The 12,184-nt window shown below is 39.0% G+C and overlaps 1 protein-coding gene across 4 annotated transcripts in view; it reads left to right on the forward strand.

The window, feature by feature from the left end:
* LOC27206899 (lachesin) overlaps positions 1 to 12,184 on the forward strand; it is a 221,245-nt gene that overhangs the window by 69,699 nt on the left and 139,362 nt on the right. For all 4 annotated transcript variants that reach the window (XM_039298586.2, XM_039298587.2, XM_039298588.2 and 1 more), the window contains 2 exons: positions 462 to 647; positions 1,127 to 1,322. In XM_039298586.2, the coding sequence (XP_039154520.1) occupies positions 462 to 647; positions 1,127 to 1,322 (382 nt within the window). The remainder of the gene's footprint in view (positions 1 to 461; positions 648 to 1,126; positions 1,323 to 12,184) is intronic.

The following is a 12,184-nucleotide window of genomic DNA, read 5'->3' on the forward strand; positions in this document are numbered from 1 at the left end:
CTAGTGTGAATGCGAACGCAAAATTTATAAGTTTTCTGGGATATCGATAGATATTGGTAAACAAAATGAGGAAAATTTTAAATATTGTGGGCGTGGCAAAAAGATTTTTGGCAAATCGATAGAAATTTACAAGAAAAATGTGAAGAAATATCAACACCTATTTTAATGTGGTCGTGTCGGTTTGTGTGGGCGTGGCCACATGGGTCAACCAACTTGCGCTGCTTACTTTTGTCTAGAATCTGCATGCTTAATCACCACCTTCTAGCTTTTATAGTGAGACAGACGGACTCGGCTTTTGATCCTGATAAAGAATATATACTTTTTTTTATTACTTTATATAGTCGGAACCTTCTGGCTGTTACATACTTTTCAACGAATCTAGTGTACTCTTTTACTCAACGAGTAATGGAATTAATTATGGTATGGAAAACGATTCATTCCTTTTCTTTGAATAATTTCAGGTTGCATGGATAAAATCTGATTCAAAGGCCATACTTGGTATACACACTCACATGGTCTCACTAAATCCAAGATTATCTGTAACACATAACGGTCACAATACTTGGAAACTCCATATATCTCGTGTACAGATAAACGACTCCGGAAGTTATATGTGCCAAGTAAATACAGATCCTATGAAGAGCCTTGTAAGTGCATCTTAGCATACCGTTATAAAAATTAACAAAAACATTACTCAATCAAACAAACGCACTTCTGAAAGATACATTCAGCAGGTTAATTCAAATAATTAGTCTGCTAAAGTATTTAAGATTGTGATGTCATTAGGGTTTTGTGATTATGCTGACCTACGTGATTTCCTTCAAACTCTTGTTTTAAACAGATTTGATTAACAATTCACCAGCTTTTCCTTCTTACAGCTCCCATTTTATAAACTTTTGCTTTTGCATAATTTGAATTGGTCTTTTTCCAGACCCATACTATATTTTTTAAGTCGTGGTATGCTTGTTTGTATTGAAGTGTAATTAGATAACAAAAAGCCCATTTTTTTTACCGTCTACATATGGTATTCGCCATTCCACTACCTCCTGGTGCGTTTCGTCACCACGTGGACTACCGTAATATAACATTTTTTTATCTAATACTTTTCATTTTCTTTGTTTTGCAGTCGGGATATTTAGATGTTGTTGTACCTCCAGATATTTTAAACCACCCAGAACATAATCCAGAGGAAGGCGTCTGTCAAGAGGGTGGAAGTATTTCACTTTTGTGCAGTGTGACAGGCGTTCCAAGACCAAAAGTACTGTGGCGGCGTGAGGCGGGAAAGGAAATAATACTACGCACGGACGGGAGAGATAAAACAGGTTATTATGCTACGTCCAATGCTATAGTCCAATGCGTCGACTATTACACAGACGTTACATTGTTTTTCAGTTTGTTAATAAGTATTCGGGGTGCCATACTATAGAACTCGTATTTTGTGTACAGTTTATATTGAAGTACGAAGTTATTATTTTGGCAACATTAACAGAAAAACCTTGAATAAAAAATGTGTTGTACATGAAGTCATAAGTCAAGCATTCTTATATTTTCGGATCATTTATGTGGCATCTGTATATATTGTCGTCATTGATTTCAAATTTATTGCAAATATTTATTTTCTTTTAAAAGAAAAAATCTAGTTTAGACGTTGAATCTGTAGCCCCGCTTCTTTTGTGCAGTCTGTTGTCCTTATTTACACTGAAATATTTAGAAGGTAAATCATTGCATACAGGAGTTAGAAGAATGCGTTACATGAATATTTATTTGTACGTATTGATGGAAATAGCTAAGCCTAGACGAAGAAAGCTTAATAGACTATTTCGTGAAGGGAGTTCCAGACGCATAGACAAACAAGAGAGAATGCTGTAGTCGAGTTCTCCGACTATCACATACCCGTTACTCAGCAAAATTTCATAATTTTTCTGTGATATAGATAGATTTTTTGTAAGAAGGGGGTTAAAGAGTTTTTTGGTATACCGATACAATTTTACAAGACTTATAACAATATAAAACCAGATATCGTTCGTTCGTTTACCAGATTGATATCGTTCATTTTCATTTCATGAACGATATAACAGCTATTTAGATGAAGTTGAATCTTTAGCTCCCGCTCTCGATTCTCCTGTGCAGTCAGTGGTATTTATTCACATTGAAATATTTACCCGGATGCAATCATTTGAATGTAAAGCGGAGTCATTTATAACTATTGATTTATTCCAAACAAGTTAGATCAATTTGCGCAAAGGAAAGAAGAAACCCTACTGTCAACCTAAACGAAGAAAGCTTTGTAGATTATTTTGTTTCAGACGCAATGGCAAACAAAACAAGAGAGAATGCCATAGTTGAGTTCCCGACTATCAGATACCCGTTACTCAGCTAGTGTAAATGCGAAGGCGAAATTTCATCATTTTTCTGGGATATCGATAGATATTGGGAAATAAAATGAGAAAAAATTTAAAAATTGTTTCAAATTGTGGGCTAATAAAATTATAAAAATATATCGAAAAAATTTTCAAAAATGTGCGCGTGGCAGTTTTGGTCGGTTTTAGGGTGTTAGAGCGGGCGTGGCAAAAATAATTTTTTTGCAATTCGATAGAGATATACAAGACTAAAATTTTGTAAAAAACATCAGAAAATGGTTAAAAAATGTGGGCGTGTTTTTTTTTTTTTGGTTTTATTTTGCAAATCGATAGAAATTTACAAGAAAAAATATCAACACGTTTTTCAAAAGCGTAGGTGTGACAGATTTGTGCGATTTGTGGCAGTTCGAGTAGGCGTGGGAACATTGGTGCGTCTATGTGTCTAGAATCTGTATGCTGAATCTCAACCTTCTAGCTTTTATTTCCTGGGATCTCGACCATCATACGGACAGACAGACTGACGGACATGACCAGATCACTCTATATGGTCGGAAACGCCTTTTTATATCAATGGATATTTCAGATGAGCATCGGGCGAAAAACTGTATACAACTTTCTTAAGGAGGAGGACACACTTGAACATTTGAAAAAAGTAACTGGTTGTGTGTACGGTATTATGGAGACTTTGTACCGATGCACGTTTTTCTAAATCAAACTGGAAACCTGCCTTTCAAAAATGTTCCACACATGTTTTGAAAGATCTGAAACCAGTAACGCCGTGACCCAAAAAGCCTTAATCTGAACATTTTCGAAAATGAATAAATAGCTGTTATCGTCTGCGTCCAGAATACTAAATTGAGTAAGGAGTCTATCCTGTAGATCGCTTTTTTTTACCTGTTTTGGGTAACTTTAACTCTCGTAGCTTTGCGCGGAAATTGTTGCATCTCATTAACATTATTTCTTCGACCTTTACAATGGTGGCACCTCAGCTGTACCTCAGCTCCCCTCTCTCACGAGCTCTCTCTCTCTCTTGTACTCTCTCTCGTACTTGCACCTTTGGCCTAGCCTTCTGCTGTTTTCGCTCTGCAATTAAGTCACTCATTATCAATCGCTTTCGTACTTATCGTATCGATGGAGTTCTTGTTCGCTACACCAATAAAACTTATCGTACGAAATCGCTATACAAAAACCTGGTATTTTAATTGCTCAAAAACATCTAATAAAAAAGCTTATTAGCTCAACATTGCACAGAATGGCGGATTGGTGAGTGGCGGTACCCTGGCTACAGCCTGGCCACAAAGATACAAATAAATTTAAATTACTGTGAAATTTAATGTCAAGTTAGTGGATCTGTATATCGCGCCAGGCTCTGGAATTACATAGTGCTTCTTCCCAAAGCAGCGATCTCCCTTCTTGGTCACTGGCGGCAGCGTGGCCAGCAGAGGGTAAGTTATTGGTCAGAGTTTAAGGCTCAGTTAGGCTGATCAGATTTTATTGATAGTAAAGGGGCTTGGAGTGCAAAAGATGGAAAGCGCCTTATGAATTAGGCCACTGAGGGCCGCCACTATCTTCGGCACCAAAGAGAATTTAGCGCAGGAATCCGTTCCGGCATCCAATCTCTTGACGGCATTCCGGAGTTGGTACAGGTCGTGCTTGGCAAGGGCGCAAATAGCACCAACAACCACATTTATATTGTCAGCCAGCACCGGTACAGCTCGTCCCATTTTTGGCGGTACAGTTGCTTCACCGTCCTGTAAAAGGGCTGTAGGACTCAGGGGCGGCTGTTAGTTGCATAGATGGCAGGTTGGCTCAGCACTTTTTAATAGAAAACATTCTATTTCAAAAAACTTCATTAAAAGTGAGCGCAGACGATGGCAACAGACAAGACATTGTGGGAAAAGTTTGTCTAGCAGTGATCTACGACCAAAGGACGGAAGATATAGACATATACATTGTGCCCACATTAAAGCAGATATTGACTTTTGGTGTAAAATATAAGGTTAGTTAGAAAATGCATTCAGCGAGTGCAGACGTGTTTCGTGCTGATCTTCAATTAATGTATAATCAACAAATCAATAAATCACAAAATCAGTGAAATTAAAATGCAAAGCGAAATTCGTGAGCAACGTCAACGTGAAGACGAGCGTCGACTCGCTTCAATCCGCTTTCTCTTTCGTTTCTATGGAAACGCTCAAGCCCTCCCAGAGAACGCACTCTTGCTCTCCGTCGTTGTCAAGCACAGTTCCAAAATCTTGGAGCAAAGAGCGAGTTTTCCAAGGCCGCAACCAACAAAAAATTACACACTTACTCCGTTAACCATTGTAGGCAAGCCTACTCTCTTAAGCCTAGCTGCAGTAACTACCAGCAGTTGCCTCTCTCAAAACTGCAATCGCATCGACAACAACAACAACCGCAACAGTCTCTTCAACTCAAACGATTCAGTCAACGGCCTCACCGGCTTTTGCATTGCAAACAAAACAACTAACAGCTACAATTACCGATTTATGGTATGTGAGTCAAAGAGCAATATAAGTGACCGCCCGAATTCGGTCATGCAGACTGGTATGGATCGCTACGTTTTTGTAATTCGTAAACAGAGTCCGCAACGCACAACAGGTAATAGAGCCAAAATAAATTGTGGTAGCGAAAAAAAAACTACTACTACCAACAATAAAAACAAGTTTGCACTGCTAGCAGAAAACGCAATCGAGGAAGCTAATAAAACGACAGATAATGTATCTCAAAAACCAAAGCCTCCACCAATATACATCCGAGAGATTACTACGAACGCATTGGTTAATAAAATAGTTTAGCTTATCGGAAATAATAATTTTCAAGTTATACCTCTAAGAAGAGGAAAAATTCTAGATACTAAGCTTCAGGTTAAAACCTTCAGGTTTTTAAACGAAAGCGGCAAAAAAATATTACACGTCCCAACTCGGAGTCGGAGTCGGAGTTCATCTCGACAGAAGATTATCTTGGTGTAAGCACATTGAAGCCAAGAAAACGCATTTGAAGCTGGAAGTCAGTAGGTTTCACTGGCTTAGTGGCTCTCCACTAAGTTTGGACTACAAGGAGCTGTTATACAACACAGTTCTAAGACCAATATGGATGTCAACTATGGGGCATTGCTTGTGTCTAAATATGTGTTTAGACATGATTAGTAGGCAAACTATAAATATGTTCTATTTATGGGCTGCAATAAACATGTCACGGGACAGTATAAGTGGCAACTACAGACAAGTACGATTGCAGCGGCCCATTGCCGGAGTGTCAAGAGATATGACCACGCGGGAGATAATTAGCGCGGTCATAGGCCTCAAACATAGATTTAAGTATAAAACTCAGCTGCATTTACAAACGCAGACTGCGGCGTCTTACAAGCGCTGCATGATTTAATTAGATGATAAGGACCTATATAAGAATGAATAAAAGGCGAAGCCCTCGCAGCAGCGAGTCAGTTAGATTCAAACACCCGAATTGAACACATTAAGTGTACGCACAAGTTTATAGTGTGAACATTTTGGTCCTTCGAGAAATTCTGTTGTTTTCCCCCACCAGTGGTAAGAAACACAGAATAAAAGACCAAGCCTTAAAGTACTAGGACTATAAGGTGAATCATTGTGTTCTTGCTTTTCCTTGGCTGATCAATCAGCTGTGAGTCGAGGCACAGCTAGGTCAACTAGGGCGACCAATCAAAAAATCCTCCAACGGATAACGCCAAAGAATACAAGCAGAAAGCACAAAAAAGTCACAGTGATTGTTTTCCCAAAATGTTGTCGGAAAGATCTGTGAAATTGATGCAAGAACAAGGAGAGCTGCAGAACAAAATTCTGCAAGCCATCAAGGAAAAGGCATCTATATCAGCAATAGATGTATTGGTAGTCCGATTTACTACTAACAACAATGCGCTGGTAAAATTGGGAGTTGGCGATCATCAATATTTTAATGATAAAATATTTATGAAAACTATGGATGCTATCAAGGCCTACAAGGAGTCACTATTAAAGGTAGAAACACTTTAAGAAATAAATATACCAAGAGGATCAAAATTATCTGATACCGCATCAGCTCGGAGCTCCAGTCCAGTTGATAATCTGGTTCAACTGGTGGATAGAAGAGCGGACAGGGTGAGGCCACAGATGAGCCCTAGATAGTTCAAGTGAGATTGAACTAGTCAAGCAGCTGGCAATTATGAAAAGTCATTGGTCCAACGTGACGGACACACTGAAACTGCTTGAAAACAAGTATGACAGAACTGCCTTTGATCAAAATGAGGCAGACATTCTGCAATCTGAAGTTTCCGCACTAGAGATGGTACTTCAAATGAAGTTGGAACAGTTCAAAAGTTCCAACTACGACGTGCCAGAACTCCCAAAAGTGGACCTTCCAACGTTCAATGGAAATGCGAAGGAATGGCCAACATTTAACGAGCTGTTCTCTGAGCTAATAGACAACAGGAAGGATCTCAGCAACACAAGGAAGCTGGCATATTTAAGAGCCTACTTAAAAGGAGAAGCTCAAATGGTGGTTAGCCATTTGATAACGGGATCAGCGGCTAGCTATACAGCAGCGTGGGAGCTTATCTGCAAACGCTATGAGAATAGCAGAAAAATATTCTCCCAACACTTCAACATATTAATGGAACTGGAGTGCTGCCCCATGATGAGAAAAGCTTAAGGAAGTTTTTGGATACTGCGACTGAGAGCATATTCATCATAAAGGAAAAAGGAAAAATAGAAAGCTCTGCTGACGTAATTTTAGCAGAAATTCTACTGCGGAAATTTTCGCCAGAAGCCTTACAGCTCTATGAACAGCACGTAAAAAAGGCAAGAGCTATACAGTCCTTGCAAGACGTACTGGAGTTTATTGAGCAACAAAACAACTCAGTAAATGCCATTACGAAAAATACCGCTCAGCTTGCTACAAGAAAAGTGCAAGCTAGATCGTGTGCCTTTTGCTCTAAGGATGGCCACGATATGATAAAGTGTCTCATATTCAGAGCACAATCAATCGAAAAAAGAAAAGAATTCGTTCAAAAGAACAGCATGTGCTTTAGATGCTTTGGAAAGCATAATGCTACCGACTGCAGAAAGGAAATTACATGCAATCGATGCTCCAAAGGACACAACAGCCTTCTTCACGAAGACACAAAACGCAGTATCAACAGGAATAGCCTCAAGCAAGGCCAAGACACACTATTGGCTACAGCTGTTGTTTTAGTGAAAAACAAAGCTGGAGGTTACAACGAGTTGGGGGTGCTTATTGACGGTGGATCCCAGAAGACGCTGATTTCAGAGGAAGCAGCACAAATATTAAGGATTCCCAGAATAAGGAGTCAATTATCCAAAAATAGCGTCCACCTGACGATCAAACCAAAAATTCCCAGCAGCTTTAAAACATCAACGAAAGCACCAACACTCCATAGAACCTTCCCAGCAAAAAGTTTGATATTAATATCAACAAAGAGTGGAAGGGCTACAGGCTAGCAGATCCACAATTCAACGAGCCAAGCTGAATTGACATGGTGATAGGTGTGGATCTATTTCCCTTGAGTATAATGGAGAAAATAAAAACCAGATTTGGATGGATTGTGTCCGGAAATATAACTCGAGCTGCAAAGCAAAAAATAATAAGTGCCACTACAACAATAAATCTAAAGGACCTGGAACGCTTTTGGAAATTGGAAGATGAAGCCGAGGATACGATTACAGACAATGCAGAATGCGAAAGAAAATTCAAAGAAACAACTGTCACCAACGAGGAAGGCAGATTTGTGGTTTCAATTCCATTCCACAAAGAGGCAAAGCTGGGAGACTCTTGCGAACAGGCAATGGCAAGGCTTATGGAAATGGAAAATAAGTTTCAAAGAAACCCAAAGAACTGGGCTGCATACAACGAATTCATGAAAGAATACCTTAAGATGGGACATATGGAATCTGTAAAGACAACGGGCAAAGGTAAATACTATTTACCCCATCAAGCAATCATCAGGCCTGGAAGCTTAACTACGAAGCTACGAGTAGTTTTTGACGCATCCGCAAAGGCGACAAATGGACTAAGCATAAATGACGTTATTATAGCTGGTCCTAAGATTCAAAAGGATATATTCGATATTCTAATTAAATGGCGCAAGTGGCAATATGTTATGGTAGCTGACATTGAAAAAATGTGTCGCCAAATAAAGGTTGCTGAGAAAGACCAAGAATACCAATATATCCTATGGAGAGATGATCCAAAATTGCCGATCAGTGAGTTTAAGCTAACAACCGTAACTTATGGCACATCGGCAGCACCTTTCTTAGCAGTCCGATGTCTACGAGAGTTGGCAGATCGCTTTTGCCAAGAGGATAGCGTCTTAGCATAAACAATTAGAGACGACTTTTATATGGATGACTTCATAACTGGAGCAGACACAGTCAACGAGTGCTAGGAAGGAAATTGAGACAAGTGATGGTGAAGGCCGGCATTCATCTGCGAAAATGGGTTGCAAATGACGAACGTATTTTAGCCGACATTCAGAACGACGGTGCTACGGAGAAAATCTGCATTGAGGAGAATGAAACTTCAATGGGATACGAAGAAGGATACATTTACGTTTTCGGCAGAAAACCCAATGCTAACACGCATAACAAAGCGGTTAGTGTTATCACAGCTGTTCAGAATATTCGACCCACTAGGATGGTTGGCACCTGTAACGATTCAATGCAAATGTTTCATTCAGGAACTGTGGAAGTTACCGATGACTTGGGACGTTTAATTGGAATCCAACTTAGCTAACTGGTGGATGGAATATGCTAAAGGTCTATCATGTTTAGAAGAGCTACATGGACTCCGCGATGCATCAGAGAAAGCATATGCAGCGGCTGTATATACAAAAGTAGGCGGCAGAGTTACTTTGCTAGCAGCAAAAGGCTAAGTAAATCCTATAAAAAACAGGAAAACAATTCCAAAGTTGGAATTATGTGCTGCGCATTTATTAGCAAAGTTATTAGCGAAGGTGCTGGCTATATGGAGCAACAAGATCACAACGCATGCATGGAGTGATTCGCAAATTACTGTTGCTTGGATACAGAACAAGCGCAGCAAGGATAAGTTCGTCAGAACTAGAGTAGAAGAAATCAAGAAACTAATTCCCAATGTCAAATGGAACTACGTTAAATCGGAAGACAATCCAGCAGACGTGGCTTCAAGAGGGATATCACCGCAAGCTCTTAAAATCTGTGAAATTTGGTGGTGAGGGCCGAATGGGCTAGCTATAGATGCACAACACTGGCCCATTCAAATGGAATCGGAAATTGTTGTGGTATCCGCATTGATAAAATCCGATTATCTTCAAAATAATCTTTTATCGAAGTATTCATCGATCGGCAAACTTCTTAGAGTAGTGGCGTATGTATTACGCTTCATAACAAAGCTGAGAGGAAAATCGCAGCAGCCGTCACATCTTACGGTGGAGGAATTAAAGCTAGCAAAGATTGCCGTGGTAAAGATACAACAACAGCTGGATTTTGGACACGAAGTCAGACTACTCAAAAACAAAAGACCATTAGACCCAAAGAGCTAAATCCGTTTTTGGATAGTTATGGCGTACTTCGAGTTGGTGGACGATTGCAAAACGCAATGATACCCTATAATGTAAAACATCCAATTATACTGGATAAGTCACATTTGACTTGGTTAATTGCAAAGGATGCTCATAAAGAAACTCTGCATGGCGGAATTAACATTATGAGAACTTATATTCAGAGGGAGTTCTAGATATTTGGCATACAAAATTCCTTAAAGAAATATTTAAGGGAATGTATTGTATGCAAGTTATCCAACCCATGAACATAGATCCCTTCCACAGTTTATAAACAAATTTCAATTTTCAATCTCGTCGGCATTTCCTTTGTCTTTGTTTTTGTCATTGCCTTTGCCAGCACTCAGCTACCCGCTAATATAAGCAACCCAAACTTAACGTAAACACAGCTTCCGCTTGGAGACCAAACCACTGCCAACTTATTGCGCATAAATCAAAAACTGCATCGACCAGCATAATTGAATTTCACAATGCAGTGAAATAATTTCAGCATAAAGCTTTTATCGAAAGTTCGGTAATTTTCCAAAAGAAAAGCTTCTGGCCGAGGTTGATTGGATTAGGACTTGGAATTTGAAGATCAGTCTGAATCGGGACGAGATCGTCAACAGCTTGAAGCTAAAGATAAGCTACCAACAAAGTGTCTCGTAATAGTATAAGTGAAAAAGTTTATCACCGAATAAAAGTTAAATAATAAAAAATAAAATTTATTTTTTTAAATAAATAAAGAGTAACAATTTTAATTTGCATACGATACAAGCAAGAGATGTCCAGTCAACTGATGGGAAGTTTACCAGTTTATCGAGAAACGGCTGATTACTCGTTTCAAAATACTGGAATCGACTACGCCGGACCGTTCCAGATTCGCTGCTCAAAGGGAAGAGGTCAAAAAACGTATAAAGGATTCATTTGTGTATTTGTTTGTATGGCAACAAAAGCGATACATCTGGAAGCTGTTAGCGACCTTTCCTCAGACAAATTCCTGGAGACTCTTCGACGGTTCTTTGCAAGACAAGGCAAGAGTGAGAACCTATACTCAGATAATGGATCAAACTTCGTGGGAGCTTCAAGAGTGTTGGACAAAGAATTTGTAGCTGCCATTAAAAACAATAATGAGTTAGCACCTACACTAGAAAATGAAGGCATCAAGTGGCACTTTATTCCCCCGGGAAGCCCCCACATGGGAGGTTTATGGGAAGCCGGTGTAAGATCAGTGAAGCATCACCTTAAGCGAGTTATTGGTGAAAACAGCTTTACATATGAAGAATTCGCATCGCTGCTATGTCAAATCGAAGCAGTTCAAGTCTTCAATACCTTTACACCTATGCCCTAATTATGTGTGCAAGGGGCATAGTTTGAAGTAATGAAAGTCGACTTACTGCAGATATTGTCGCATGAAGCACCGCTCAAAAAAGCACCACAAAAAATAGTATTTCCGATCTATTACTTGTTCAACTGCTTAATTTACGTAAGAAACAGAATTGGAGCACTTGTGCCTTACCGAGCAATTTTAGATTCAGCCTCTCAGCTAAACTTTATAGTTTCTTGCTTAGCTAGTCAACTGGAATCATAGAAGATTTCAAACCTCTTTCTGGCATCGGAGAATATTCCATTATTTCTGAAAAGGCAGTCGATATTCTTGCGCAATCACGGGATTCAAGCTATCGTGCATCGAATCTGTGATTCTGTGAATGTGATTCCCCTGGGACCCAGCTTCATATAAACTTCTATTTAATTTTTTTCAAATACCGACCGTACATCAACCCATCGTCGACAATATCCAAGTTCTATGATCCACTTATAATAATAATCTCTATGGAATGCTAACGAGGTTGAGGTCCATAAGGTAAGGTTTGTACACATTCAGGCGACAAGGATCTCAGGAATAAGCTGTTAAGGAAGCTCAGGCGGTGCATATTAGATATGAAGTACGAATTATGAGCATGACATCTATTAATAATATGTTCTCAAAATAAGTTGGTTAGTTTTTAAGAACTCATCAGAGGAGAAGATGAAAATATAACTCAGAAATATCAAATGTTAAATTCTATATAAAATATACATTATATATATTTCCGATCTGTTATTTATTTTTTATTCCACTTTGCCTATTAAGTACTATTAAGTAAAAGTTCCAAAGTTTCGACACAAAACGGTGGTTATTTTCGTGAGATATAAAAAAAAATACTTTTTTTAAACTCATTGGCTGTAGAGTAAAGGGGTATACTAGTTTCGAAAGAAA

This window comes from Drosophila simulans, chromosome 2L (assembly GCF_016746395.2).
Source record: "Drosophila simulans strain w501 chromosome 2L, Prin_Dsim_3.1, whole genome shotgun sequence".
Taxonomy (NCBI): domain Eukaryota; kingdom Metazoa; phylum Arthropoda; class Insecta; order Diptera; family Drosophilidae; genus Drosophila; species Drosophila simulans.